Below are 25,425 nucleotides of genomic sequence, written 5' to 3'. Positions count from 1 at the left end.
TAAACTCTTCCCCCATCTTGTGGTTTTATCCCCCTTTTCTGGACGTTCTACGATTCCGGGGCAAGAACTATCGGGACAGTCCAGCTTGGAGAGGGGAATTTTCCGCGCGTGAAGACCTCTTGGAGTCATTAGCCACATGGGGTAATGGATTGCCTTTCAATGCTTTCCCTCTCGTCTATGACTTGTTTGTGTCCTCCGGGGTTTCGCTGGGGAGGGTTTGTGTGATGATTCGAAAGGGTCAAGGTTGAGTCAATTGAACTGGGATGGTTTGGAACACTGGTTATGGAAGTTCGAATTGTAACTGTTTAATAATAGAGGCTGGGCGGTGTATCACGGTGCCCCTTCTTGATTTTTGTAAGAGTTGCTTTACGTCCGTCTTTGGCTGTAGGGGGTATCTGTGTTTTGGCGGGGGAGCCAAGGGGCCGGGAACACCGTATGATTAGGCCCTCCTCCATTCTTCTTCTTTCTCCTTCTTGTAAGGTTTAGGTTAATAGGGCGACAGGCACGCTGCTAGTGGGGTTAGGCTATAGCCATCGGCAGGGGTGCAGGGTGGGGGGTTGGAGGGGGGGGGGGGTATTTTTCCTTTTTTGTTTTCTATGGCCTTTCTCTCCCTTCCCATATTTCCTTTAGGATGGGTATGGTCTGTGTTTTATTCTGATTTCATTGTGCTCTGAAATTAGTGTCCATGCTTCTCACATTACTCGAATTACTGGGTGGGCGGGCCCTTAGAACTGGCGGTCACGAAAATGTATACTGTTTTACTGTTTACACTGATATATAGGTATCAACGCCAGAGACCCACAAATGATTGTTTCCACACGCATATCCCGTTTCCTTGGCCTGTCCCCCGTATCCTGTTGTTAGATTGTGTGGCACCTGATCCGATCATTTAAATATTATAAAAAGAAGACCTTTATTATATCCTGTGATCTATTATTGCGTTCTGATACAAGATCCATCCTGAATCGCTGCAGGACCTCAGGGCTGTCGGCTGAAAAGCTGTGTTGTGTTATGATAAGTCAAGGTTTGCTACTGTTTAGCGGCCGGCCCCTGCGGTTGTAGGCCCATGCTTGTATTTTATGAATGCTGCAATAAAGGTTTTTCCAAAAAAAAAGTAAAAAAAAAAAAAGTAAAATCATAGCGATATCTAGAGACGAAGTACAGCTCGCGTACCGAAATCCGTACAAATGCGAGCACGAGCTGCATGCTGATTGGATGTCAACTGTCTGTCAACACTTCAAACCAGGAAGTGTTGGCAGCCATCTTGTGCCTCGGTAGCACTGAGTCACAAGAAAACAGAAAAACAAAGTTGAAAAATAAGGAAAGGGGGCAGGGTAGAAACACGTTGACCCTCTAGGCCTGCTCAGAGGGTCCCACATGGATCTTTAGGCGCAAAAAATTATTTTTTTTTTACAATAAAAAAAACGCGTTGTACGCGTATTGTACTCGTACGCGGTGGAAAAGGAAAAAAAAAATTGACGTTTGTTTTATTCTTAATCAGCTCCCGGGGGGGGGGCAAATCCCGGGGGCAATTTGTTCCTATAATAGGGGGCTTGAAAGTGTCCAACAGGAACGAAAGAATGAAAAAAAAAGTAATGCAGAGGACAGCGATGCTCCTGCTTCCTGCGTTTTATCACGTCAATAGACTGTTTCCCATAACACAAAAGTTTATTGCAATAAATGTATAGAATTTTAACTTGAGCAAAATCAGGATGAATTTGTGGGTGTGGACTGCTTGTTGAAAATGCTGGTGCAGTAGTTGATGTGCTTGGTGCAGCAGCAGGTGGGTTGTCCTTCAACCTCTGTATTGCAGCTCGAGCAAAGTTGTTGGGGTGTAAGTTCTTCACGTGCCGCTCCATATTTGCTGTGCCAAAGCAGTATTTTTTAGATGGATCACCCCTTGAAGGAGTTGGAAAATTTTACAGGTTACTTTTGGAGTATTAACTTTTTTTGCACATCTGGAAAAGTAAAAAACTGCCAAATTAGAGCTTCTTTCCTCTTCTTTGGAGGTTCTTTAGGAATTAAATATTCCTCTGAAGAATGGCTGGAAGAGGAGTCCATTGCTGTTATTATGGTAAACTTTGTTCTATTTGACAAGATTCTCAGAAGAGATGCTTCTTCTTAGAAAGTCAAAGTAGAATTATTAAAATGGGACGGAAGTTTCAACAGTTGTAAAAGGAAGTGTTATGAACCAATCAAATCTCTTCTTTTAAAGTCACATGGCTTTGCGTACGCTTACGCTGTGATTACGGTGCTCTCACGATGCGAGTACGCATGATGTTTCACCGCGATTTGTGTAATTGCTTTTAAAGTAATACAGGAGGCCCGTAGATGTCTATTGAATGTGTGGGAGCCTACAGATTTGAATGAGTATCGGAAGCAATGGGTGACATTGGCGTATATGGTGCAAAACTAAACATTGCTCAGCTTTGGGGGGCATGTCAACCGCCCGAGTATCTCAGTGGGCTGAAGACCTGGACTGGTGTATGTTTAGGGAGAAAGCTGTGCATGTGGCCTGGGGTTGCCCGGCGAAATGGGGTAAGATTTGGGGGGGCGTGGAATGAACACCGAGGAGAGATTTGTGAACCACTGGTTCGAGGTTTGCCACAGGAAGCACAGGAATCCCTATGATCCAAGTGCTTAATGTTAATCTTAATATTCTGATTTGCCTTGTACGACCCATTGCAGAGACATGTAATGTAACACACGATGCTTGTTTATGGTTTATTTGAGTTTATGTGTAATTTGTTAATAAAAAAAGAGTTTAAAAAAAAAGTAATATAGGATTATTGGAAGCTTAAAAAAAAATGTTTTCATAATTAACCTAGATAATGTCTTCTGTTAGTATGTTCAATAAATACATAAATATTTGTTTTTAAACAATTAAAAACATTTGAGTCTTGGGGCGTGGCTTGGCGGGCGAAGATGGCGGTCGCAGCCTTGTAGAGCTCCCGCCCGCCCGGACACAATTTGCTCATTTATCCTGGCCCCCGAGCCCGCAGTTGGTACCACGTGAGAGGCATCAGTTCCAGGGAGTGTTCTGACTCCTCCGGTGTGCTGATCCCGCGGTTCCATCTCTCCCGTGGACCGGAGGCACCGACGGCGACGTGCGGCCTAGTGACTGGCAGTGGACCTGGGACCTCGATTTTCAGGACGCCGGGTGGCGGTTGCTGGCAGGCTGCTGGAGGTCGCATCGACTGTGCGGATTCCGGCCCGAATTTGCAGTTCCAGTTGCCCACGGGTCGCAGAGGTGTCCTGTGCTCTAGTGCTGTGCCTTGGGAGAACATTTACAGGCGACACGGCATGGCAGAGGCCTACACCGCCCTTGTGAGGCCGGGGCCTCGAGTTTCGCTACACTGGGACTGGCCCAGCCTGGGAGCGGTGCTTGTCGCTCCTCACTCTGAAGACACCGGTGGCGGCGTCCCGGACCGGGGCCTGAGGCTTCCTGCGCCCACCGCTGTGGGTCTGCTTCTGGGGATCTGCTGAGAATTGTCGCGGAGGGTGTCCGCCCTGGTCTCGGTGTCTCCGGTGACGGGGCCACAGGCGGCTGCCCAAGGAGTGGCACCGCTGAGCCTACAAGCGGCCATGACCAGGGGCAGTGGAGGAGGCCCGCCTAAGCAAGGCCCTATCGACAAATTTACGGGCCCAGTGGCGGATCGGGGGCGCCCAGCGGCGGTGGCGGGACAGGGCCGGACAATGCAACGATCTTGGCTGCCTTCACCCAGTCCCGGGACATGCTCGATGCCAAGATCGAGGCTGTGGGAGCGGACGTTACACTGCTGCCCACGTTGATCTCCGCAATGCGGTGGAGCGGATAACTGAGACCGAATCCCGAATCTCGGTGGCAGAAACAGACATTGGTGCGCTAAAGCAGAGAATGGCGGAGATGGAGCGTACCCAAAAGACTCTCGCTGCCCGAGTGGAGGATGCCGAAGGGCGTGCACGGAGGAACAACCTACGCTTTATAGGTTTTCCGGAGCGGTGTGAGAAGGATGATATGGAGCAGTTCTTGACCCGATGGCTGGAGGGCTGGCTCCCGGAGGGGGCACTGTCCACTTGTTTCGTGGTCGAGCGGGCACACAAGGCCTTGACACAGCGGCCGCCGGAGGGTGAGCGTCCTCGGCCTGTTATCGCTAGACTCTTGAATTACCACGACCGCTATGTCATTTTGCGAGAGGCGAGGAACAAGGGCTCGCTATCCTATGAAAATCACACCATTATGATCTTCCCTGATTATACCAAACTGGTGCAGCAGCAGAGACAGTCGTTCGTGGCCGCCAAAGCCAAGTTGCGGGGCCTGAAGCTCCAGTATTCTCTTCTGTACCCGGCCCGCCTGCGGGTGGTATACCAGTCCCGGACACATTTCTTTGATTCGCCCGAGGAGGTCTTCCGGTGGACTGACGAGGCAGTGAGGATCAGGCCGCATGCCCAGCCGGGGCTGGACCCGGGCGGGTCACGGGGATCATCGCAGGAGCGGGCGAACCGCCAAAACCGAAAAGGACGACATCGGAGGTCCAGATCACGCAAACGGTCAGCCTCCGCTAGTGCGACACAGACCAGCGGCACGATGGACTCTGAACATTCCGATGCTGGCAGTTGAACTCTGGTGGGGCCTGGACCCTGGTTCTGTCCGGTAATGTGTTGCCCTACTGTGTGATAGATCGGCTGGTGGGGCTGTTGTATGGGGGCTTCGTTAATGCCAGACTGTATACATTCGAGACATTTTGAGGCTACCTGTGGGAATGCTGTGGGGCTCGGGGGGCGACTTCTAAGGGCCTTAGACCCTCACGAGTTGTGGGTGTTGTCGGGGGGGGGGGGGTGAGTGTGTGATGACCGGGGTGTTGGGATCCCTTGGTATGGCGGGCCCTGGGTCCTCTGTTTTGGACCCGGGTCTCTCCATGCCGCGACAGATACTTCAGTGTTCTATGAGGTATTGGGGGGGGGGGAGCGGGGTCAGAGGGAGAGTTGGTTTGTTGTTGTTGGGGGGGCTCGGGACTGGGGTGGGGTGGGGTGGGTTGGGGTTGGGGGGGTGGGACCGCACGTGTATATTTATGTTGGATCGAGTGGATGGTGGGGTGCGCTGGGGTGGCGCGGGGGGCCTGGTGGGGGGGGGACTGCCTAGATGATGGCTGATCGAACTGCTGTGCTCCCTAATAAGGCCATTCGTGTTGTAACGAGGAATGTGAGGGGGATGCTCGATAAAATCAAACGTGGAGCGGTATTGCGCTAGGGGAAGAGGGAAGCGGTGGATGTGCTGTTGCTCCAAGAAACTCATATGCTGGGCTCCAAGGTTCTTAGTCTCCAGAGATTCGGCTTCCAGCAAGTTTATCATGCCGGCTTTGCGAGGGGATCAAGGGGGGTGGCTATCTTGGTTCATCGCAGAGTGGCGTACGTTCATGAAAAGCAGTGGATCGACCCTCAGGGCCGCTATGTTTTTATTAAGGGACAGATGGGTGCCGAACCAGTGGTCTTTGGTAGTGTCTATGCCCCCCCTCCTATGCAGTGGGCCCTGTCAGAGAGACTGTTTGCGTTGTGGGATGAAATTCCAGATGTGTTGACGGTGGTTGGGGGCGATTGGAATGAGGTTATGGATGTGGGCTCAGACCGCCAGAGACGCTTGCCTGTGGCTGTAGATCCCCCCCCACTACCACGCATACTAGACTGCGTGCGACGGCGGATAGCTTGGGCTGGGTCGATGTGTGGCGCCATTTTCATCCTGCTGCTCGTGAGTTCACGTATGTGTCGGCGGTGCATGGTTCCTTCTCGAGACTCGACTATATCTTTATGCCTGGTGCCTGTTTGAGCCGTGTGAGTGGCGCTGCTATTCTACCCAGAGGTCTGTCTGATCACTCCCCCGTTGTGGCTACCATAGACCTCCCCACGAAACGACAGCCGTTCCGTTGGCGGATGTCTTCGTGGCACCTACAGCAACCTGAATATGTGCATCACTTGCGTGAAGCGGTTGATAACTATTGGCGCGATAACCTTGTGGGGGACGTGGACGCAGTAATGGTATGAGAAGCGCTGAAGCCCACGATACGGGGAGTTGACATTGCTTGGTGTGCAGCCGCACGGCGGAAGCATCGGGAGGCCATTACGGCCGCCGCCGCTCGCGTGGAGATATTGGAACAGCGTGGACGAGATGGGGGTGACGAGGCTGCGATACGGCAGCTCTTGCAGGAGCAGCAATACTACGCCTCGGTCCTGCATGATGAGGCCAGACAGGCGTGGCTCGCCACGCGTAGCAGGGTTTATCAATGGGGCGACAAGTCCTATACAATGCTTCATAGATTGTGCCAGGCTACCTTCCAGCCTCTCACGTTGCCGGGTCTCACGGCGGAGGATGGTTCAGTGGTGACGGACCCGGCCCGCCTCGCGGCTAGCTTTGCCCATTACTATGAAGCACAATATGCCCCCCGTGACTCCCTGGAGACGGAGGAGATATCCACATATCTCGATGACCTGCTGCCGCAGGCCGTCTCTGATGACACCAGAACTGCGCTGGACGTCCCGCTCACGGCTGAGGAACTCGGGGAGGCACTGGGACAGCTCAATACAGGGAAGGCGCCGGGCCCGAGTGGCTACCCGTGCGAATTCTACAAAAAGTTCCACCTCCAGCTGGGGCCTCAGTACAGGCGCGCGCTTGAGGCAGCACGGGCCTGGGGGGAGCTACCGCCCGATTGGCGCCACGCCGAGATCGTGGTCTTTCTGAAACCAGGCAGGGCGCCGGACAGGCACGACTCGTACCGGCCCATTTCACTTTTAAAGATTGAGGCCAAAATCCTGGCAAAAGCCTTGGCGAACCGCCTGCTGCCCTATATTACGGACCTGGTCCACCCTGACCAGGCCGGGTTCATGCCCCGTAGGGCAACTCGCCACAATATCCGGCGGGCACAGGCGGCGGTTGATGCCATGGGGGCTCGGGATGAGCAGGCGGCACTCCTACTAGCGGATATGGACAAGGCCTTTGACTCTGTGAGTTGGGCATACTTGTTTACGCTCCTGCCCGCCTTAACCTTGGTCCGGTGTTCCTATCGTATCTGAAACTACTGTACACCAACGTCACGGCCTCAGTCCGGGTGGCCGGGGCCACGTCCGGGCGTTTTCGGATTGGTCGGGGCACCCGGCAGGGCTGCCCACTGTCCCCATACCTGTTCGCCCTTGCGATGGAGCCCCTAGCGTCTCGGGTGCGTGCTGATGCCCGGATACGCGGATTTGAGTGGAGTGGTGAATTGGTAGATAGAATCGCACTCTATGCGGATGATATCCTCTTCTTTCTCACCGACCTACAACACTCGGGTCCCCGGGTTCTGGAGGTCATGCACGTGTTTGGCGAGATCTCCGGCCTTCGACTCAACCTTCACAAGTCGACCCTATGGGTGCTAGGTGGCGGGGCCGTGATTGACCCCTGGGCTGCAGGACTGCGAGTAGCGACGGATGGGCTGAAGTACCTTGGCGTATTTCTTTCGGAGTCGCGCGCCGTGGCTTGGGATCGTAGCATCCTGCCGGTGTGGGAACGGGTCCAAGCGGATGTCAAGACTTGGTCCAGGATGCCCCTCACTATATTTGGAAGATCGGCCATCTTCAAAATGGTGGCGCTTCCACGCCTGTTATATCAACTTCAGAACTTCCCTTACCCTATCGGCCCGCAGTGGTTTCGCCAGGTCAACTCGACACTGGGTCGTTTCCTGTGGGCTGGTGGCGCGGCCAGAGTGGCGTTGAAAACATGCTTCCTGTCTACCTATTGCGGGGGCCTAGCCACCTCTGATCTCCTATTTTACTACCAGGCTTCCCAACTGCTTGTTCTTAATGAGTGGTGGAACAGTGGCAGGGGGGACCCGGCGTATGCATTGGAACGGTCGCTTATGGGCGATAATACACTACACACCATTCTATACTCAGCCCGTCTGCGTCGTGCACTACCGTCGGTCACCAGAGTGGTCTTCGCTGTGTGGAGACAGGCCCTACGCCGCATGGGCTGGTGGGGCAAGTTGACGGCTGAGACGCCGCTCTGGCACAACGGCCTGCTCCCGGAGCTGGCGGCCCTGGCCAGTTTTGAGGGCTGGGAAGCGATAGGTATCTCGCTGCTGGGCCAGGTCATGTCCGGCACTACCCTTAAATCATTCGAGGAACTCCGCACGGAATTCCAAATGCCTCAATCCCAGTTTTTCCGCTATTTGCAGCTGCGCCATGCCCTCACCCCGAGCATTGCTAACCTGGACTCCCTACCAGAGTTCAGCCCGGTCGAGTCAAAGGTTTTTATGGGAGACCTGGGGGATAGGAAGGTATCCCGGATATACCAGACGCTGGTCATCCATTGCTCCTCTACCCTGCATTCTCTTCGGGCGGCTTGGGAGGTGGACGTCGGCCCCCTGGATGAGGACGATTGGAGGGAGGCGCTAGAATCCCCGCGTGGGACTGCCATTGCTGTACGGCTCCGACTCATCCAATTTAAATACCTGCACCGGGCCTACTACACCCGTGAACGATTGTGGAGAGCTGGGTTGATTGCATCCCCGGAATGTCTGCGCTGTGGGACGGTGCCTGGATCCCTGATACACATTGTGTGGTCGGCTGTCTGGTTTTTGGAGAGGTGTATGGAATTGTCTGTCTGAGGTCCTAGGCTGGGACCTTCCCCGCACCCATTGGCTAGGGTTGTTGCACGTTATGGAGGGCATTGGTGGGAACATCTATAAGCGTCATCTGCTGCTTTTGGGGCTTGTTGTTGCCAAACGGGACCTAGCCCGAGCGTGGAAGGCTGTGAGGGCCCCTCCCCTGTCTGCGTGGAAAGCTGGGCTGGACTACTTCATGGGCCTTGAGAGGCCGATCTTTGAGGCGAGGGGCTGCCCACGCAAACACTACAAAATTTGGAAGCGGTGGGCCGACTACCGGGGTCTGTCAATTGATCCCCCAGCGGAGCGAGAAGAGGACATTTGATTGTACGGACATTGTTGGCCCGAATCTGCGACACTCCTGTCGTACTACACCTACACCCTTTATCTGCTGCTATATGTACACGTGCGGGGGGAGGGTGGGGGGGAGTTTCTGGGTGTTGGGGGGACGGGGGTCGGGGGTAGGGTGGGTTGGGGGTTTATTCATACTGAGCCTATTCTTGATGCCTGCTTGAACATTTGCTACTCATTTGATTTACTGTACCTGTATTGTTGTGGTGATCTCCGGCCTGTGGGGTGCCACGATTTTATTGCTTACTTGCTCAATAAAATTGGTTGTGAAAAAAAAAAAAACATTTGAGTCTTTGCGTACGGGGCGCCGTACATGACGTCACACGGAAGCTTTGATGCGGCGTGTAACGTGAAAGCGAATTCGTAGCGTATGCTGAGAATGATTAGGAGTAGAAATTATGGTGCAATCACTCTCTCACTGTCAAATCAGAGCACAGGGGGCGCTATGAGAATTGTTAGAAGTGGTCACTCATTGGAGATCAGATTCAGCTGTGTGGCTTATCCACGGTATCATAACGTTACTTTTTAGCCTGTTTAAGTTTGAGGTTTGCATGAAATACTATGCTATAGGCAGATATGGATCTTTAGGCAGCGCTTACCTGCATGAAGCTTGGTTATTATCATTTACATATAGGTGCCTGAGGGAGGGAAAAGAAGTCTATGTGAATGGCGAGGATTGCACAATAGCACCAGATCACTCCTTAATTTGTAGACACATACAATTGCATGGCTCTTGTAATCAAGATGCGCCTAATTAGGCCTGAGTTTTGAAAGGCACTTCGACAACTGCTATCATACCAACGTTCAGTTTACTGGAAACGTGAGTGATTTAATTTGAAATAATGCAGATTGTTGTGCTATGTTAGCAGGCATCGGTTACATGATTACGGTAACTGAGCGTGTGGTTTGCTATAAAAAAGTTGTGTTTACTCCTCTGCATGGGAAGCTGGATGTTTCCATCTGGCCGTCGATTCCGACCTTGAAAGAAGAGTCAACCAAATGAGCAGTATAAGAGCGCTATTGTCTCAAAAAGAGATCGCTAGAGAAACATTTGTCCTTCATGTAGCAAACACCTGCACAGAAGTGTATGATTTATTAAATACAGACGTGCCTCTGTATTTTGGGAAGTTAATTCAGAGTATCTTTAGTGCGCCCTTGACTACGGGGTTACCTTACTTTTTTAAAGTTAGAAGCAGTGGCCTTGTGACTTCTTTTCAAAGTATATTTGGTGTCTTCTCTGAATTTTTTCATTTGATGTTTTTCAGCATCTTTGGTGAATTCTGCTTAATACTTGCATTAGTTGCCGGTGTGCTTTTATTAATTTGTTTACTTAAATATGGATGCACATCCTGCAGCACACGACAATATGTCCCCGCTGTTGCTGCTCCACAACCGAATGCTTAGTTATTACGGAGCGCTGCCTCTGGCTACATTGAGTGCATACAAAATCATTTCTCAATCTGTTTACCAAAGGTTATATTAGGGTGAGCGGAGGTCTGCCACTCTTTCACAAGGATAATGTCATGAGTGATGTCATGAGTGATGTCACTGACCATGTCATGAGTGATGTAATATGTGACGTCATCAGCAGTGCATTGCGGGCGCGCGAGTTATAGTTAGCTGAACTAACTATAACAGGGGAATTTCAATGGTTTTGTATGAGTGAAACGTCCAGCTAACTATAACATGTGTGAAACCTATGTTTTTTTCAGTGAATTTCTAAGGTTTTTTAAATACTAATTCCTAACTATAACGTGGCTAAAACCCATGTTTTTTTCAGAGAATATATATATGTGATCATGCTCCTTTACGGAGTGAAACGCGTCATGGGAGACATTTGTCTAAGAAATGCTTAATTAAAAAAGAACACTGCTTGCACGAACCTTCTGTATAGTGTCTCGTTACTGAATGAAGGACTCTTGGGAAGTGGTCCACAACTGCATAGATCCGCCTCGCAATTGGCAGTCAGGAACAGTACTTGGATATATATATATAACATAAATTAATATATGTATATTTACCACAATCTTCATCCTATCAACATCAAAAAAGAGAGACAACCAGAGCTCATTCTGTTCGTGTGTGTTGTTCATTCAAGCAGCTATGTTGAGGTGAAGATTGTGGTAAATAATAGAGGGGTTAGCCACCCCACTGAGGGCTCGCTGTCAGAAGTGGCAATTTAAATGGCGAAGTTGGTTGCGGATAGATAGATGGATAGATAGATAGATAGATAGATAGATAGATAGATAGATAGATAGATAGATAGATAGATAGATAGATAGATAGATAGATAGATAGATAGATAGATAGATATCTCTATCTATATCTACATTGATTGCGCTAGCAATTTCGCCCAAGAACCCACCAGGACGCCGGGACCATGCAGCGGTTAGGAAGCATTCCGCTTCCTTTGTGGGTGACCGGGATTAGGGTGACCGGGATTTCTGTGCACACCCCAGCGACGAACTCCCGGCTGAGAGGTTGCTGCGGTCATAATGCAGGGGACTTGAGGGGGCGCTGAATTATTGAGATGCCCTACCTGCCATCATACTTGGAGTCTGTGCCTGCCATCGATTCCCTCTCCGCGAGTGAAACCCCGCCGAGCATCTCCTTCCCGAGTTGGCACCATACCGTGGCATTATGGGATTTGCAGTTTTTGCCTACAGGACTGCACGTGGGAGCTCAAAACTACCAGAGGGCGGAGCAAGGTGGACTTGTACATACATTGAGGCAGGTTTGCCTACGCCACAGCAGAGCAAGCAGATGGGAAGGAGCGCTGACGAAGGCACACATGCCGAAATGCATTCGCTCAGGACATTTCTTTTAATAAAGTGCCCCTTTGAATCCTCTGCTTGGGTCACTGTTTCTTTTCCTCGGAGGAGAATTTACGCTCATCTAGCAATGCGACTGCCAGTGCGCACTCAGTGTTACCCCCGCAGCACAAGAGGCCTGGGCGCTCTGGCTTGCTCATCCGAGCATTTCTCTACATTGATTGCGCTAGCAATTTCGCCCAAGAACCCACCAGGATGCCGGGACCATGCAGCGGTTAGGAAGCATTCCGCTTCCTTTGTGGGTGACCGGGATTCCTGTGCACACCCCCGCGACAAACTCCCGGCTGAGAGGTTGCTGCGGTTATAATGCAGGGGACTTGAGGGGGCGCTGAATAATTGAGATGACCTACCTGCCATCATACTTGGAGTCTGTGCCTGCCATCGATTCCCTCTCCGCGAGTGAAACCCCGCCGAGCATCTCCTTCCCGAGTTGGCACCATACCGTGGCATTATGGGATTTGCAGTTTTTGCCTACAGGACTGCACGTGGGAGCTCAAAACTACCAGGGGGCGGAGCAAGGTGGACTTGTACATACATCGAGGCAGGTTTGCCTACGCCACAGCAGAGCAAGCAGATGGGAAGGAGCGCTGACGAAGGCACACATGCCGAAATGCATTCGCTCAGGACATTTCTTTTAATAAAGTGCCCCTTTGAATCCTCTGCTTGGGTCACTGTTTCTTTTCCTCGGAGGAGAATTTACACATATATATATATATATATATATATATATATATATATATATAACATAAATGAATATATGTATATTTACCACAATCTTCATCCTATCAACATAAAAAAAGAGAGACAACCAGGGCTCATTCTGTTTGTGTGTGTTGTTCATTCAAGCAGCTATGTTGAGGTGAAGATTGTGGTAAATAATAGAGGGGTTATATATATCCGCAACCAACTTCGCCATTTAAATTGCCACTTCTGACAGCGAGCCCTCAGTGGGGTGGCTAACCCCTCTATTATTTACCACAATCTTCACCTCAACATAGCTGCTTGAATGAACAACACACACGAACAGAATGAGCCCTGGTTGTCTCTCTTTTTTGATGTTGATAGGCAACCAACTTCGCCATTTAAATTGCCACTTCTGACAGCGAGCCCTCAGTGGGGTGGCTAACCCCTCTATTATTTACCACAATCTTCACCTCAACATAGCTGCTTGAATGAACAACACACACGAACAGAATGAGCCCCGGTTGTCTCTCTTTTTTGATGTTGATAGGATGAAGATTGTGGTAAATATACATATATTCATTTATGTTTTATTTTAAATACGATTTCCAAATTGTGGAAATACAAAATAACACTAAACGAAAAGCAGGACCATTGTTAAGACTATACAGCTAGAGCATTAAACTGGCACTGTACCATTAAGTGTTCACCCTTGCTCAAGTATCCCATCATGCATCGGGGTGACAGTTCGGCCAGTTCATTTTTCTGTCGCCCGTCAGTAAGAACTTGGAGCACTGAGCTCTGCCTTATGTGGCTTTATTTTTCAAAACTCCTCTTCAGAAAGCTTCCTTAAGCATTTTCACACAACATCCTTTAGATCTAGAGAGAGATTCCAGCTTTTTCTGACAGTAATTTCTCATCTTTTTCAGTCGAGAATGCCTTCAATCTTTATAAACGGCCTTAATTGAGGCAAGAAAAAAATGCAGACATCCTCTGCATAGTATGCCTACCGGAAGACCAACGTCCAGCAAATTGCCAACATTGAGCGTAGATGTCAAGGCTAACCATGAAAGAATAGCACAGGATCAGACTGCTTCGGCTTTAAAAGATGTGTCAAGACTCAGCGTAATGACACGAAGAAGGGTGAGGAGGTAATTTTGCGAGTGGCATGTCCAATATATCTGAGTGAACAGGGGCAAGTTATCATGTAGATAACACTCTCTGAGTTACAATTAGTATGTTTTTTGAGAAGCCAAGGTTTTCCCGTTCCTAGATCAACTCTATCTGTTTTGTACGTCTGTGGACAGACAGTACAAGAGCCGCAGGGATAGTGGCCCTGGACTGGTGGAAGGTTCCAAAGTGTGGTGGTACTGTCCATGATTTGTACTCTTGGTCTTGTATGGACCAGATTGTCACGTAGACTGGGTGCTCTCTTGAAGGAGAATAGGGGAAGTGGTACATTGGTGTCTGCTACATTTAAGATGCCCCAATGGGGAGGAGCCTAGCCTGCAACCATGATGGCCGCTTAAACACTCGGCTCCGCCGACCCTCTCGCTTTCCTCCCATATTGCAATTTATCCTGCAAGCTATCCTGTATTTGAGCCGAGTTATCGGAACCGGGAGGTGACTCCGATTCCAACGGTGTGCTCCCCGGCGCGCTCCCTGCGGTAGAAGTGATGGGGCGTCCTTGCTTCCTCCCTGGCGCTTAATGGTGGTGACCGGGTCTTTGTTCCTCCGGGACGGCCGGCCCTGACTACAACAACAGCGGCCATTGAAGACAGGGCGGAGTCGGCCGGCGGAGAGTAGCTGCCGCACTGTGTTTTCCGCTGCAGTGACCCACTCTGCTCCGCTAATCTCTACGCTTGAAGGATATCGCAGCTGCGAGTGATACATTGTATCCTTTCCCCAGCCCGTAGACGGCTTTGATAGCTTTTTCGTCTCCCAGCGCTGTGGTGGGTGCCATTTTGGATCGAGCACCCGGCACTTGAAACTGACGACCACGGGCTGCTACTGAGGGTACGGACGACTGCCAACACTGCATTGGAGCCATGTGTGGTGTCGGAATGGAGTGTGCTGCCCCTGTGCCTCCGGCCCGGTTGTGCTATGCGGAGCGGCGACGGGATGATCGGCTGTTCGCAAGGGATGTTGGCGGCCAGTTTCGAGGACTACTACATGTCCGTGAGCCCCGTGTGCAGGGAGCTGCTGCATCCCTTCTTCCTGAGGCACCATTGAAGATTGGCGATATTCTGGGCGGTCTAGGTACTTTGCGAGCTGCCCTGCATGATAATGCCCAGGATCTGGGGGGCCGACTGGATGCCATTTCATCTGACGTGCCCTCGACTGGCCAAGTTTGCTCTCGAGTGCGGGGCACTGCGCCACACCATGTATCCGACTGCTGTGGACTGCCTACCCAGATGTATACGGAGGCGTTGGAGGTACGGGATCCTGATACCGCCGTGGTGCTGACTGTAAAGGTTGGGAAGAGGTCTGGTGTTCATGGACTTATGCAGTGGCTGGGGAATCGTCTCCGGACGCCATGTCCGGCAACTCCTTTGTGGTCTACTGGCGTGACTTACTATCTTATCCTGGAGCTGATGCTACTGCTTTGGCCGGCCGACCTTGGAGGATTGCTGCTATGCGTTGCTTCTTTTTGTACCGTCGCAGAACACATGGCTTTGAGTTGGACAGACTTTGGTGGACAGCGTCCTATTCTGTTGTGGTCATCCCGTCTGCTTATCCCATCCAAGATGGCTACTGTGCAGCTGGACCTCGTCGACACACCAGATCGCAAGGGGCAAGGTTGAAGATATTTTCCTTTTTTTTGATTGCTGTTGCTCGCACTGCTGGGACTATGATGGACAGACGGGGGAGTTGAACGTTGGTTTTCCATCGGTTCGGGGGTCCGGGGATGGGCGGCCGAGAATGCACATGTTGGTTGTCTTGAGCACATACGTTTGGCCCTCCTCCGGTTTTATATGATTCCTTTCTTTCTTCCTTTTCTTTCTGCTTCTGTATTTCGGGTACTCTTTTTTTGGGCGACAGGCACACTGCTGGGGGGGGGGGTAGGCCATAGCCTCTGCATGCGTGTAGGGTGGGGAGTAGGGGGGGGGGGTTTATTTTGCCCGTTTCAGTTTCTATGAGCCTTATTTTTCTCTTTATTCTTAAATTCTTTTCTTTTCTTGTTTCTTCTTTGGGTCAGTAGGGTGGATCGGTGTGAGGTGGGTAGCGACCGGCATGCAACATAATTTGTGATTGTTTATCCTTTTGTGTTATCCCTATGCCGCCATTCTGATTATGTTTTTCTGCTTGTTGGATTTCTTCTGGTGGACGTTGCCCACTCATGTCTTAGATGGACTGTATGGACTCTGATCCTTCTTAGTTCCTATAATTTAAAACACACTTTAAAAAACTTTAAAAATGAACCTTAAATTCTCCTGTTTCTCGGTAGTGCGAAGATATCCAGTGTAACCCAGGTTGATTGTCATTTTGTATTGAAGTGCTACTGAGTCGCCGTATAGCTTGCTAAAGTGCTTAAAAAGATGTCGAGGCCGGCCGGATGATTGTAGGCCCGTATTTGTTTGATGATACTCCGCAATAAAGGTTTTAAAACATTTAAAAAAAAAAAAAAAGATGCCCCAATGTCTCCGTACTGTTTTTTTAATTTTATTGAAGAGGACACTGAATGTACCGACAAAGGTGAGCCTACGGAAACACCCTCTACGCCGGTACTACCGCAAAAATACAGAAAAAACTCCAACGCATCCAGAACGCTTCTGCCAGACTCATATTTGACATACCGCGTAAAGAACACATCTCTGGCCACCTGAAAAACCTCCACTGGCTCCCCGTCAATAAGAGGATTACTTTCCGGCTCCTAACCCACGCACACAAAGCACTCTACGAAATCGGACCCGAATGCCTCAACACACGACTGTCCTTCTACACCCCCTCCCGCCAGCTACGATCCTCCAACCAAGCCCTTGCCACTGTACCTCGCATCAACAAAACCACCATGGGAGGTAGATCCTTCTCCTACCTGGCAGCTAAAACCTGGAACTCACTTCCCACTCATCTTCGCCTTACTCAGAACCACCTAGCATTCAGAAAGCAACTTAAAACGTGGATATTTGACAAGTAATTCCCCTCCCTTCTTCAAGCGCCTTGAGACCTTCTGGGTATGTAGCGCGCTATACAAATTTATTGACTTGACTTGACTTGACTTGACTATCCAGTGGGGGTTTCAGAGATAGGGTTCTCGCATGTTTATCAAACAGTTCTTTAGAAGAACAGTTTCTTCTGAGCCGAAGGAACTGACCAACGGGAAGGTTCTCACGTAAAGCTCGTGGATGGTAACTGTTAAACGCAAGTAAAGAATTTCTTGCCATTGGTTTGGAGTAAAGTTCACATTGCAGTCTGCCTCCTTCTGGAAAGATGAGGATACCCAAGAAGGGAAGATGGTCACAACTAAAATCAACGGTGAACCTCAGATATTGATTTTGTTCATTGAGCCATTTATGGAATGATTGAATCTCTAAGGGGGTACCTCGCCAAACCAACAGGATATCATCTATGTATCTCTTCCATAGCACCACTTGATCGAAAAAAGGGTTGCTATGGTTGAGAACATGGTTCTGTTCAAATTGATGAACATACAGGTTGGCGAGGCTCGGGCAAAAATACTCCCCATAGACGTCCCTGAGGTTTGAAGAAAAAAACTGATCTTCAAATTTGAAGAAGTTTTCCATCATTGCTAATCTAGCACATTCCATGATGAAAATGATGCGGGTGATGCTGTCTAGATCACGCAGGGTGAGGAGAGGCCCGATTGTCTCAAGAGTCTCCTCCTGCGGAATGCAGGTATAGAGGGACTCTACGTCGAAATTGAGCAATAGGTCAGTCTCGACGTTAAACTCTATATCAGGGAGGAGTCTAAGAACATCTGCCGTATCCTGCAGGTAGGTAGGCATCTCCTTAACAAGGGGTCTAAGGAAAAAATCTACAAAGGTGGATAGTGGGTCCAAAAGGGAACCAATCCCTGAGATAATGGGGCGTCCCGGTGGGGGTGTAGTAGCTTTATGTATCTTAGGTAGGCAGTAGAAGCCAGGTGTGACTGGATTCGATGTCACCAAAAATCTGGCTTCTTGAGGTGTTATCCATCCTTCTGTGCTTCCCTCATCTATTAGAGTCTTAATCTCTGTAAGCAATCTTGGTGTGGGATCAGTGGGCAACAGACGATAAGCTTGGGAATTGTTCAGTTGTCTGAGACATTCCTTACGATACATGACCGTGTCCAGAATCACTGTAGCACCCCCCCTTATCCGCCGATTTTATGATGATGGATTGATCCTTGGATAAACTAGTGAGGGCCTTTCTTTCTCTAGTTGAGAGATTTTGGAAGCTCCGGGGATTAGTATTGTATAGGGCCATGATATCGTGTGTTACAGCTTGTTCAAACGTGGTCACCTGTGATGGAACTTGATGAATGAGAGGAGTGAATGTCGATTTAGGACGTAGCCCTGTGTTGGTTAGGCTGTCGTCTTTTCTCATTTCTTTTTCATCTTTGTTCTTAAAAAAGAAATGGAGGTATACCTTCCTAAAGAATTTTTCAAGCTCTAGTCGATCTAGGAACGGGAAAACCTTGGCTTCTCAAAAAACATACTAATTGTAACTCAGAGAAAGTTATCTACATGATAACTTGCCCCTGTTCACTTAGATATATTGGACATACCACTCGCAAAATTAAATTGAGGATTAGTGAACACAAAAGCACTATCCGATGTCACAAGCAATCCACGCGTTTGACCAATCACTTTTTGTCCTTGAAACATACGGAGGACGACATGAGGTGGGTGATTCTCGAACACCCGTTTATTCCACCACATATTAGTGACTTGTCCAGGTTCCTGTTTGTTAAAGAGCAGAAATGGATTTTCAAGTTGAGAAGTGACAGCAAGGGCCTGAATGATGACATACCGTGGATATAATATTATAGGTACATTACATCCACAGTTAGGCCCTATACTAAACTGTCTCTCAATGGTGACTACATACTCCAGGGTCATGCAATTAGTTTTCTCCCTTTAGTATGATGACATCTACTAGTCCCTTTTAGACTTTCACGTATCTGAATCATACAGCACTACATCAGCGTGCTTTAGGCCCAGACATTAGGCCTTTTTATAAACACAATCATATCATCGGGCTCTGTAATGGTTTTCTTATGGGCCCCCTGATATACGTTTAACTAGCTGTACTATCAGTACTACCTTACAAGTTATGACCACCTATATGGGTTTTTGCTATTGAGCAAGAATCCACCTCCAAGCTACTAGTTAGTGTCATTGTATCAGGCACGTCTATCTCTGGCTCATGATCTGTGCCAGCACTTGTGCGACACTGTAGGCACGGCTTGACAATAGCGCAATGAGACACAAATAAGGGTTTGTTGTGCCTCTGTTGGTTTCCAGGTGAATGAAATGCCAAATTGTGTCCCCTATGTAGACACGCGTGCTTACACCACACAAGACTTATATCAATTCTCGTGTGACTAGCAATGTAAGGAACGGGGATCTGCTTTAGTTCCGCAAATCCTTAGCAACTGAATGCGGTATATAGCGTGTTCAATACAGCGTTATGTGTTAATATCACTGTTAACTTATATGCATGAGCGCAAGATCAGTGCTTACGACTTTCGCGCAAGCGCAAACGACCAGAACTGTAGCGCATGTGCGGTTAGATCAGGGTTGTTGTGCCTTTGTAGTTTCACGGTAAATGCCAAAATAGTGTCTCTTATGTAGACACGCTTGATTACAACACACGAGGCTTATATATATTCTCGTGTGACTAGCAATATAAAGAACGGGGATTTCGCTTGAATTACACAGTTTTTTAGCAATTGAATGCTGTATACAGCGCGTTTAAGACATTGTCAATATCACTTCAAGCTTATACGCAATAGCGCAAGATTAGTGCTTATTCTGAACGACTGGCGCGCATGCGCAAACGAACAGAACCATAGCGCATGCGCGGATAGACCAGCAGCCCTATTTCCACGCGATTGCATCGAGAGCTGTGCTGCGATCATTGACCATCAATTAACATCTTAATTGGGGCTATTATCTAATCAAGCGCACTATAAAGAGCGCAACGACGTGCCCTACTGTACCTCCACTTCCTCTCGGACGTCAGAGAGGGGTTCTGACGGATAGGTAGGTCCGGGGCTTTCTCGAGGATGTTGGCTTACACGAAGAGAGCTTCGAGGTTTCCAGCCAGCTACTTTTTGAGCAAATTCTTTCTTCATTTCTACAAACATAGAGGCATGGGGATTTCTACCATTTTGAACTTGTCCCTATTTTGTTTTATTTAAATTTCTGATCGTTAAGGAGGCAGATCATTTTATGCCACTAGTGACCTCACTGCTAATGTTCAGCCCCCTTGATCATAGAGGGTAGGTCTTTAAGTAACAACTGGGTTTTTTAAAGTAAAAATGATATAGCAATTTAGCTGGACACAACAAACAAGGTATTGACTGTGTCCTCATTTTTTTCATTTTTGCACAACAGAGCGGGGCCTCATATTCCCGAGCGGTTGCCGGGCGAGGTGAGGTTATCTCCCACATAATGCTGGATGAGTAAGATATCCAACAAAACTATCTAATCGAATAGAATTTGAGAAACAGAAGGACTATAGCCTTCTGTATAACGAAGAAAGGTTTCTCTTCGTTTTTGTGTGTGTTGTCTGTACTGTCTCTTTATGTCATTTTGGGATACATGTATGCAACCTTACCATGTACTTTGTGCACTGTCTCCTTTCCCTTCTAGGAAAGGACAACTGATTCATTCCCACCAGATTACATTGGGGACCCAAGTTCCTGGTAGGAGTAATTGAACATTTTATGCACAGTAACACTTTTCCTTTTTTCTTATTTTTCACTATTTGCAGTAGCTATTCATTCTGGGTCCTGAAGAAAGCCGGACAGTATGTTCCGCTCGGCTTAAACATGTTGACTTCCCTGCACAGCGCCAGAATATAGTTATATTTTCAGACTATTAGGCGTATTTTAATTTTGACAATAGGACAATCCTTATTAAATTTGTTTTTTTGCCCTAGTAGCCAATTTTAGAATTTCACACACATCTTCACAGTACTGCACATCATCAGCACCACTTGAACAACACTGTGGCTAGAGTTCCACCTCAGATATCCATCTCTGCACCATCGACTGATGGGTTGGGCGAGGTTTGGATTTACGATCTGTATCCCACATGATGATATTCTGCCATAAGGATGGGCTGATGGGAGTTTCTCAGCCCAGTGTTATTGCTTGTATGTGGAAAACACCCTTCTGCTATATTCAGTGGGAGCCTAGGAAGACCTACACTAAATTATCAGGAAAGTGTTAAAAAAACTGAGGCGATGAGCAGGCATGTGGGTCAGAGTACAGGTAACGTTGCAATGACATTCAACTCTTTTACAGAGTGGATGCATTTATTCTGTTCCACCATGCTATGAGCAACACAATCTCTGTATCACTACACCCAGGTCTGCAGCCAACTAGACAAATTAGAACACACATCATAGAAGAGGACCAGTAATAAAGAATTGGAGCAGGACTCTGAACTGGCCTGCACACTATTCTTTTATATACAGATGCCCTGGCTCACTTTTTAGGTCAGACACATGCATTTTCACCGATGTTGGTGGGAGGGGTGTATTGATAAATTCACATTATGCAATAAGCACATGGAATTGTAATCACAGAACAAATCTTGGTGGAATTACACTAGTTCTGGATAGACCCATTGCATATAAATGAGAAAATAAGAATACATTGTATATATTTTATACCTTTATCAATATTTTGTGTAAAGAGTTTACTCAATCATGCACAATAAAGATATTGCCATTGCCACCACCCTTAAAGGGGATGAATGCTCAATGTGTAAATAGAAAGGGAGATGTGACTTAAGAAGCAGTCTTACACTAGGATCAACATACTCTCACCTGATACTGGTATGAATCTACTCACCTCTTACTAGCTGTAGAGACAATACCTCTTGCTCTGCTAGTAGCCTCTCCTAAAAGGGGTGAGGCTAGGGGTGTCTTACGAATGGCAGCATCTGAAACAGAAGAATGAGTCTTCAGAGCCAATCGGACACCAAATGAAAGGTAAAGGAATTAGCATGCAACCAAATGATTATTGGGAGGATGTAAGTAAAGACCAAGCAAAACTTTAAAGCCCAAATAAAACTTTACAAATACCATTTCATTACGTTTGATGGAAGACAGATTCTCATGTTTTGTGGTGAGGAGTGTAAATAAAGCAGGAAATTGTCTGAAGCAGAGTTAACATTTGCTTAAAGTCAGTCTCTCGAGTGGTCAGAATAAGATCACTTTATATTCCAGAGATAGTGCATTACCATCCTGATCGAGGAGACCTCCCAGCACATCATCGATGGAACCTGAAACAAGACAAACAGACATCATGACACTGAATTATGCTTACATTACAACCAACGTAGGTGCCATGAGGAGCAGTTACCATTTTTATGATTTAGTATTTTTGTACAAAGATGGTAGATATGGATATGCATATAGAGAGACACTCAAAACAGATGTAAAGTTTAGAAGGTAGCCACACCCCAGTTTATTATTAGATTCAAAAATATGTTTTAGTTTACTTTACTTTCCATAAAGGACAGGATTGTATACTAAAATAATTGTTATTCCAAAATAAATTAACAAAGAGGTATATTTGGTGTCTCTGGGAGAACAGCTTCAGCCACCCACAAAGATTAATACCACTGGCTCCAAAGAGTTACAGATCACAAAATGGGAGACAAAACACTCAGTTGCTCCAATTATTGCTTTGATTAGCAGAGAGAGAGAGAAGTGAGGAGAGAGAGAAAGAGGAGTGTGTGCGTCTGTGAGAGAGAGGGAAAGAGATAGTTTTACGTGTTATCACAACTCTCATGGAGAAGGGCTCTTGCTTTGAAGATGGAGGATGTAGTTTGACCATTCTCAAAATACCATATTTTTTACCTTCTTCAGAATTTCACTGCCATCACATGTAAAGGCAGCAAGGTAATACAAGCTACTAACATTTTATAACGTGGAAAGGACAAGCAAGACAAATGGTCAAGAAGAGACAGAAGTACCAAATGGCATTTTACTGCAGAAAAATCGGATTGTCGAAATGAGCCATTTTACAATGTTCGAAGTTTGATATCTGAGCTAAGCAAGCGACCAAAGTAATCCATAAAAGGATGCCTTGATGAGAGAATGTTTTTGTTTGTTGTATTTTGGATTTTACAAGGGTGCATGCTATCATTGAGCCTTCACTTGATCTCAATGATCTTTTAGCTTGATATTGTTATAAAAATGATTTGATGTAGAATGTATCTTGGTTCCAAAAAGGCCCTTAGTACTAAGTGCACAAATATTTTAAATTGACCCTACTGTCACGTGGAGTTAATGCTAGGCTTTCTGGTTAGGCTTGATTTTTTTCCCTCTTGGCTTCATGTGAAAGGTGACAATGGTTTCGAATTTAAATGTTTATTTTCATGTTATCTCTTTTGTGAATGGTCCAAAAAATAAGTGGAACAATAATTCAAAAGAAAAAGAAAAATGTTAAGGAAAAAAGAAAGGGAAAGTTAGAATAATCATGTGAGCCACGTTTAGTATTAAACCAATTTTTAGTTTGGATTAGCTCCTAGGGTATAGGCACTTATTGGTGTGGATGTCTACATTAGACATAAAATATACACATATAATATAGCATGAACATTTGTAGTTGAAAGGTTTTAAAGAATATTTAGCTGCTACTCAGTCATTTCAATTCCCTTGCATGAAGCGAGAAGCCTCTCCATAGAAATGTGTGCCATCATTAGTATCGATAATCTGAAGCCACATTTTTTAAACACTGGCTAGATGGTTCTTTTCTGAACTAAGGAAAGGCCCAGCAAGGAGTGCGAAGTAAGTCAGTGTTTCCAAATCGTGTCAACAGCTTAGATAAAATGGTTGATCAAGAGGCTATTGAAGCAAGTCATGATGGGTAATATATTGTGTTGCCAAATTCTTTAATCAAAATATGGTTGGCGGGCTGTTTGTCTGGGCATAGCGGGATTTCCTTTGATTGCTCTGTCGCATTCATTCTTCTCTAGCAGGAGTTGCTGGAGGAGCTTTTTTTAGTCACCACCCCTCTTTCCAGTGTCAGGGCAGTGGACGGCCTGGAAGTTTTCCCTTAGGTCCAGGGGTCCTATGTCTTTTTTGAGGTGAAGCACGTAAGCATTTTTCTGGCCTGTTTCGAAGGACTCCGTGCTTGCTTTAACAAACATGTGATCGGTTTCACTAAACATTCTTGTGTTTGTATAGCAGAGTGGGCTGCTAGGCACTGTTCTCAGTATGGACTCATGTCTAGTCCGTCTCGAAGGCCCCTGTAGCTGTAGAATGGGAAAGATCCATATCTTTTTTCAAGAGACACCATTCCAGCAATACAATAAATATGCTGCTGATGCTTATACTTCAAATTTGTGACACCGCCTTAAAAATGTGATCAAAGGTTTTATTAAAGTCTTTTTTGTGAACTGTAAAATGCTCTTATTGAGGTTTATTGTAGGTGATTTTCCAACTGCAGGATAGAGTTATTCCTAGGTACTTGGATGACTTTGTCATGACGATTGTTTGGTGTCCCAGCAGAAGAGGACACTACATTTGGGGCCAAGTTAAACATCTTTGATTTGGAGTAATGGACACAAGTGTATTTTTATTGCAGTATTTCTCCACTGCAATGATTTTTGCTTGCAAGCGTTTTTTTGTTCAAGTTAGCAGGATGGAATGATCACTGCTAATTAACAGTGGAATCTAGACTATGTCCACTTAACTAAAGTATGGAAAAGGTTATTGTGTTTCAGCATATATGCAATCTGTAATCAGGATGACAAACATGGATTTGGGCTTTTTCCAATAATTAGCAAATCCACTGTCCCCCAAATTTGCAGTTGGTGTGCCCCATTTAGAGCTTGATCAAGTGCCAAGGATCAGGTGGTGGAGCCTCAGCCTATGCTGTCCTAAGTCTTTAACAAACGGTCTGTTTGCCACACAGTAGTCAGTTAATAAATGTCAGAGGGATTGCTGTACGTTTTCCTGCTTCAAACTGCCATGATAAGCCTAGAGGTTCAGGAGAGGCAAGATGGCGGCCGCTTGAACGGCCGGTGCAGCACAGCAATGAGGATACGGACGAAAACTCACCCGGGACCAAGCAACATGCACGGGGAATCCACATTCTGAAGCAGTATACTATTTGATATGAAAAACCGCGGCTGATTAATACTCGCGGAAAAAACATTTACCGGCTTTCGGAGGTCCGGGTGGGATGCTGACTCCCACCTGTGCCGTGGTGGCGAAACTGATTCTGCGGGCGGGTCGGCTGACTCTGAGGTCTCTACCTGCTACCTTCGCCTTCCGAGCTGCCGAGAGGCGGAGTCAGTTGCGAAGTCAGCTGCGGAGCCAAGCGCGGAGTCAGCTGTGGAGAAGAGCCCTGACACAGAACAACAGAGACGGCTGGGGAAGTGCCGCTCTACACCAGCAGCCAGAGCAGAGACGAAAGCGACTGAGGGGCTGCGGCGGCGGGAGCGGGAGCAAAGAGAGCGAAGTAACGCTCAGTGATTGCAGCCAGGCCTGTCAAGCAGCGAAGCACCTTAGGCAGAGTACTCTGTTTGAAATGGCGCCTAAAGTTAATCAGGGGTCCAAATCAACGCAGAGAAAGAAAATGCAAAAGGAAGAAGCTGGTAATGCTGGTAATGCAGCCCCTGACAACTCTTGCGGCGATGAAACCACCACCATACCCGATGCGCAACAAAAAAAACGTCAGCAGGGGGCCCCCAAGACCCCGTTGGCGACTGCATCAGTTTTGGACCTTCTGGTAAAAGCGGGCAAGGAGAAGGGGGGTA

General features: G+C 47.6%; 1 protein-coding gene across 1 annotated transcript in view; it reads right to left on the bottom strand.

The window, feature by feature from the left end:
• FBF1 (Fas binding factor 1) overlaps positions 1-25,425 on the bottom strand; it is a 615,519-nt gene that overhangs the window by 546,841 nt on the left and 43,253 nt on the right. Inside the window, exons 4-5 of the mRNA XM_086930722.1 lie at positions 21,895-21,936; positions 21,504-21,594 (exon numbers count right to left, since the gene is read on the bottom strand). Coding sequence (XP_086786848.1) covers positions 21,504-21,594; positions 21,895-21,936 — 133 coding nt within the window. The remainder of the gene's footprint in view (positions 1-21,503; positions 21,595-21,894; positions 21,937-25,425) is intronic.

This window comes from Lissotriton vulgaris, chromosome 7 (genome assembly GCF_964263255.1).
Source record: "Lissotriton vulgaris chromosome 7, aLisVul1.2, whole genome shotgun sequence".
In the NCBI taxonomy this organism is placed as follows: Eukaryota; Metazoa; Chordata; class Amphibia; order Caudata; family Salamandridae; genus Lissotriton; species Lissotriton vulgaris.
The sequence above is the reverse complement of the archived record's forward strand: the minus strand, read 5'-3'. Positions and strand labels throughout refer to the sequence as shown.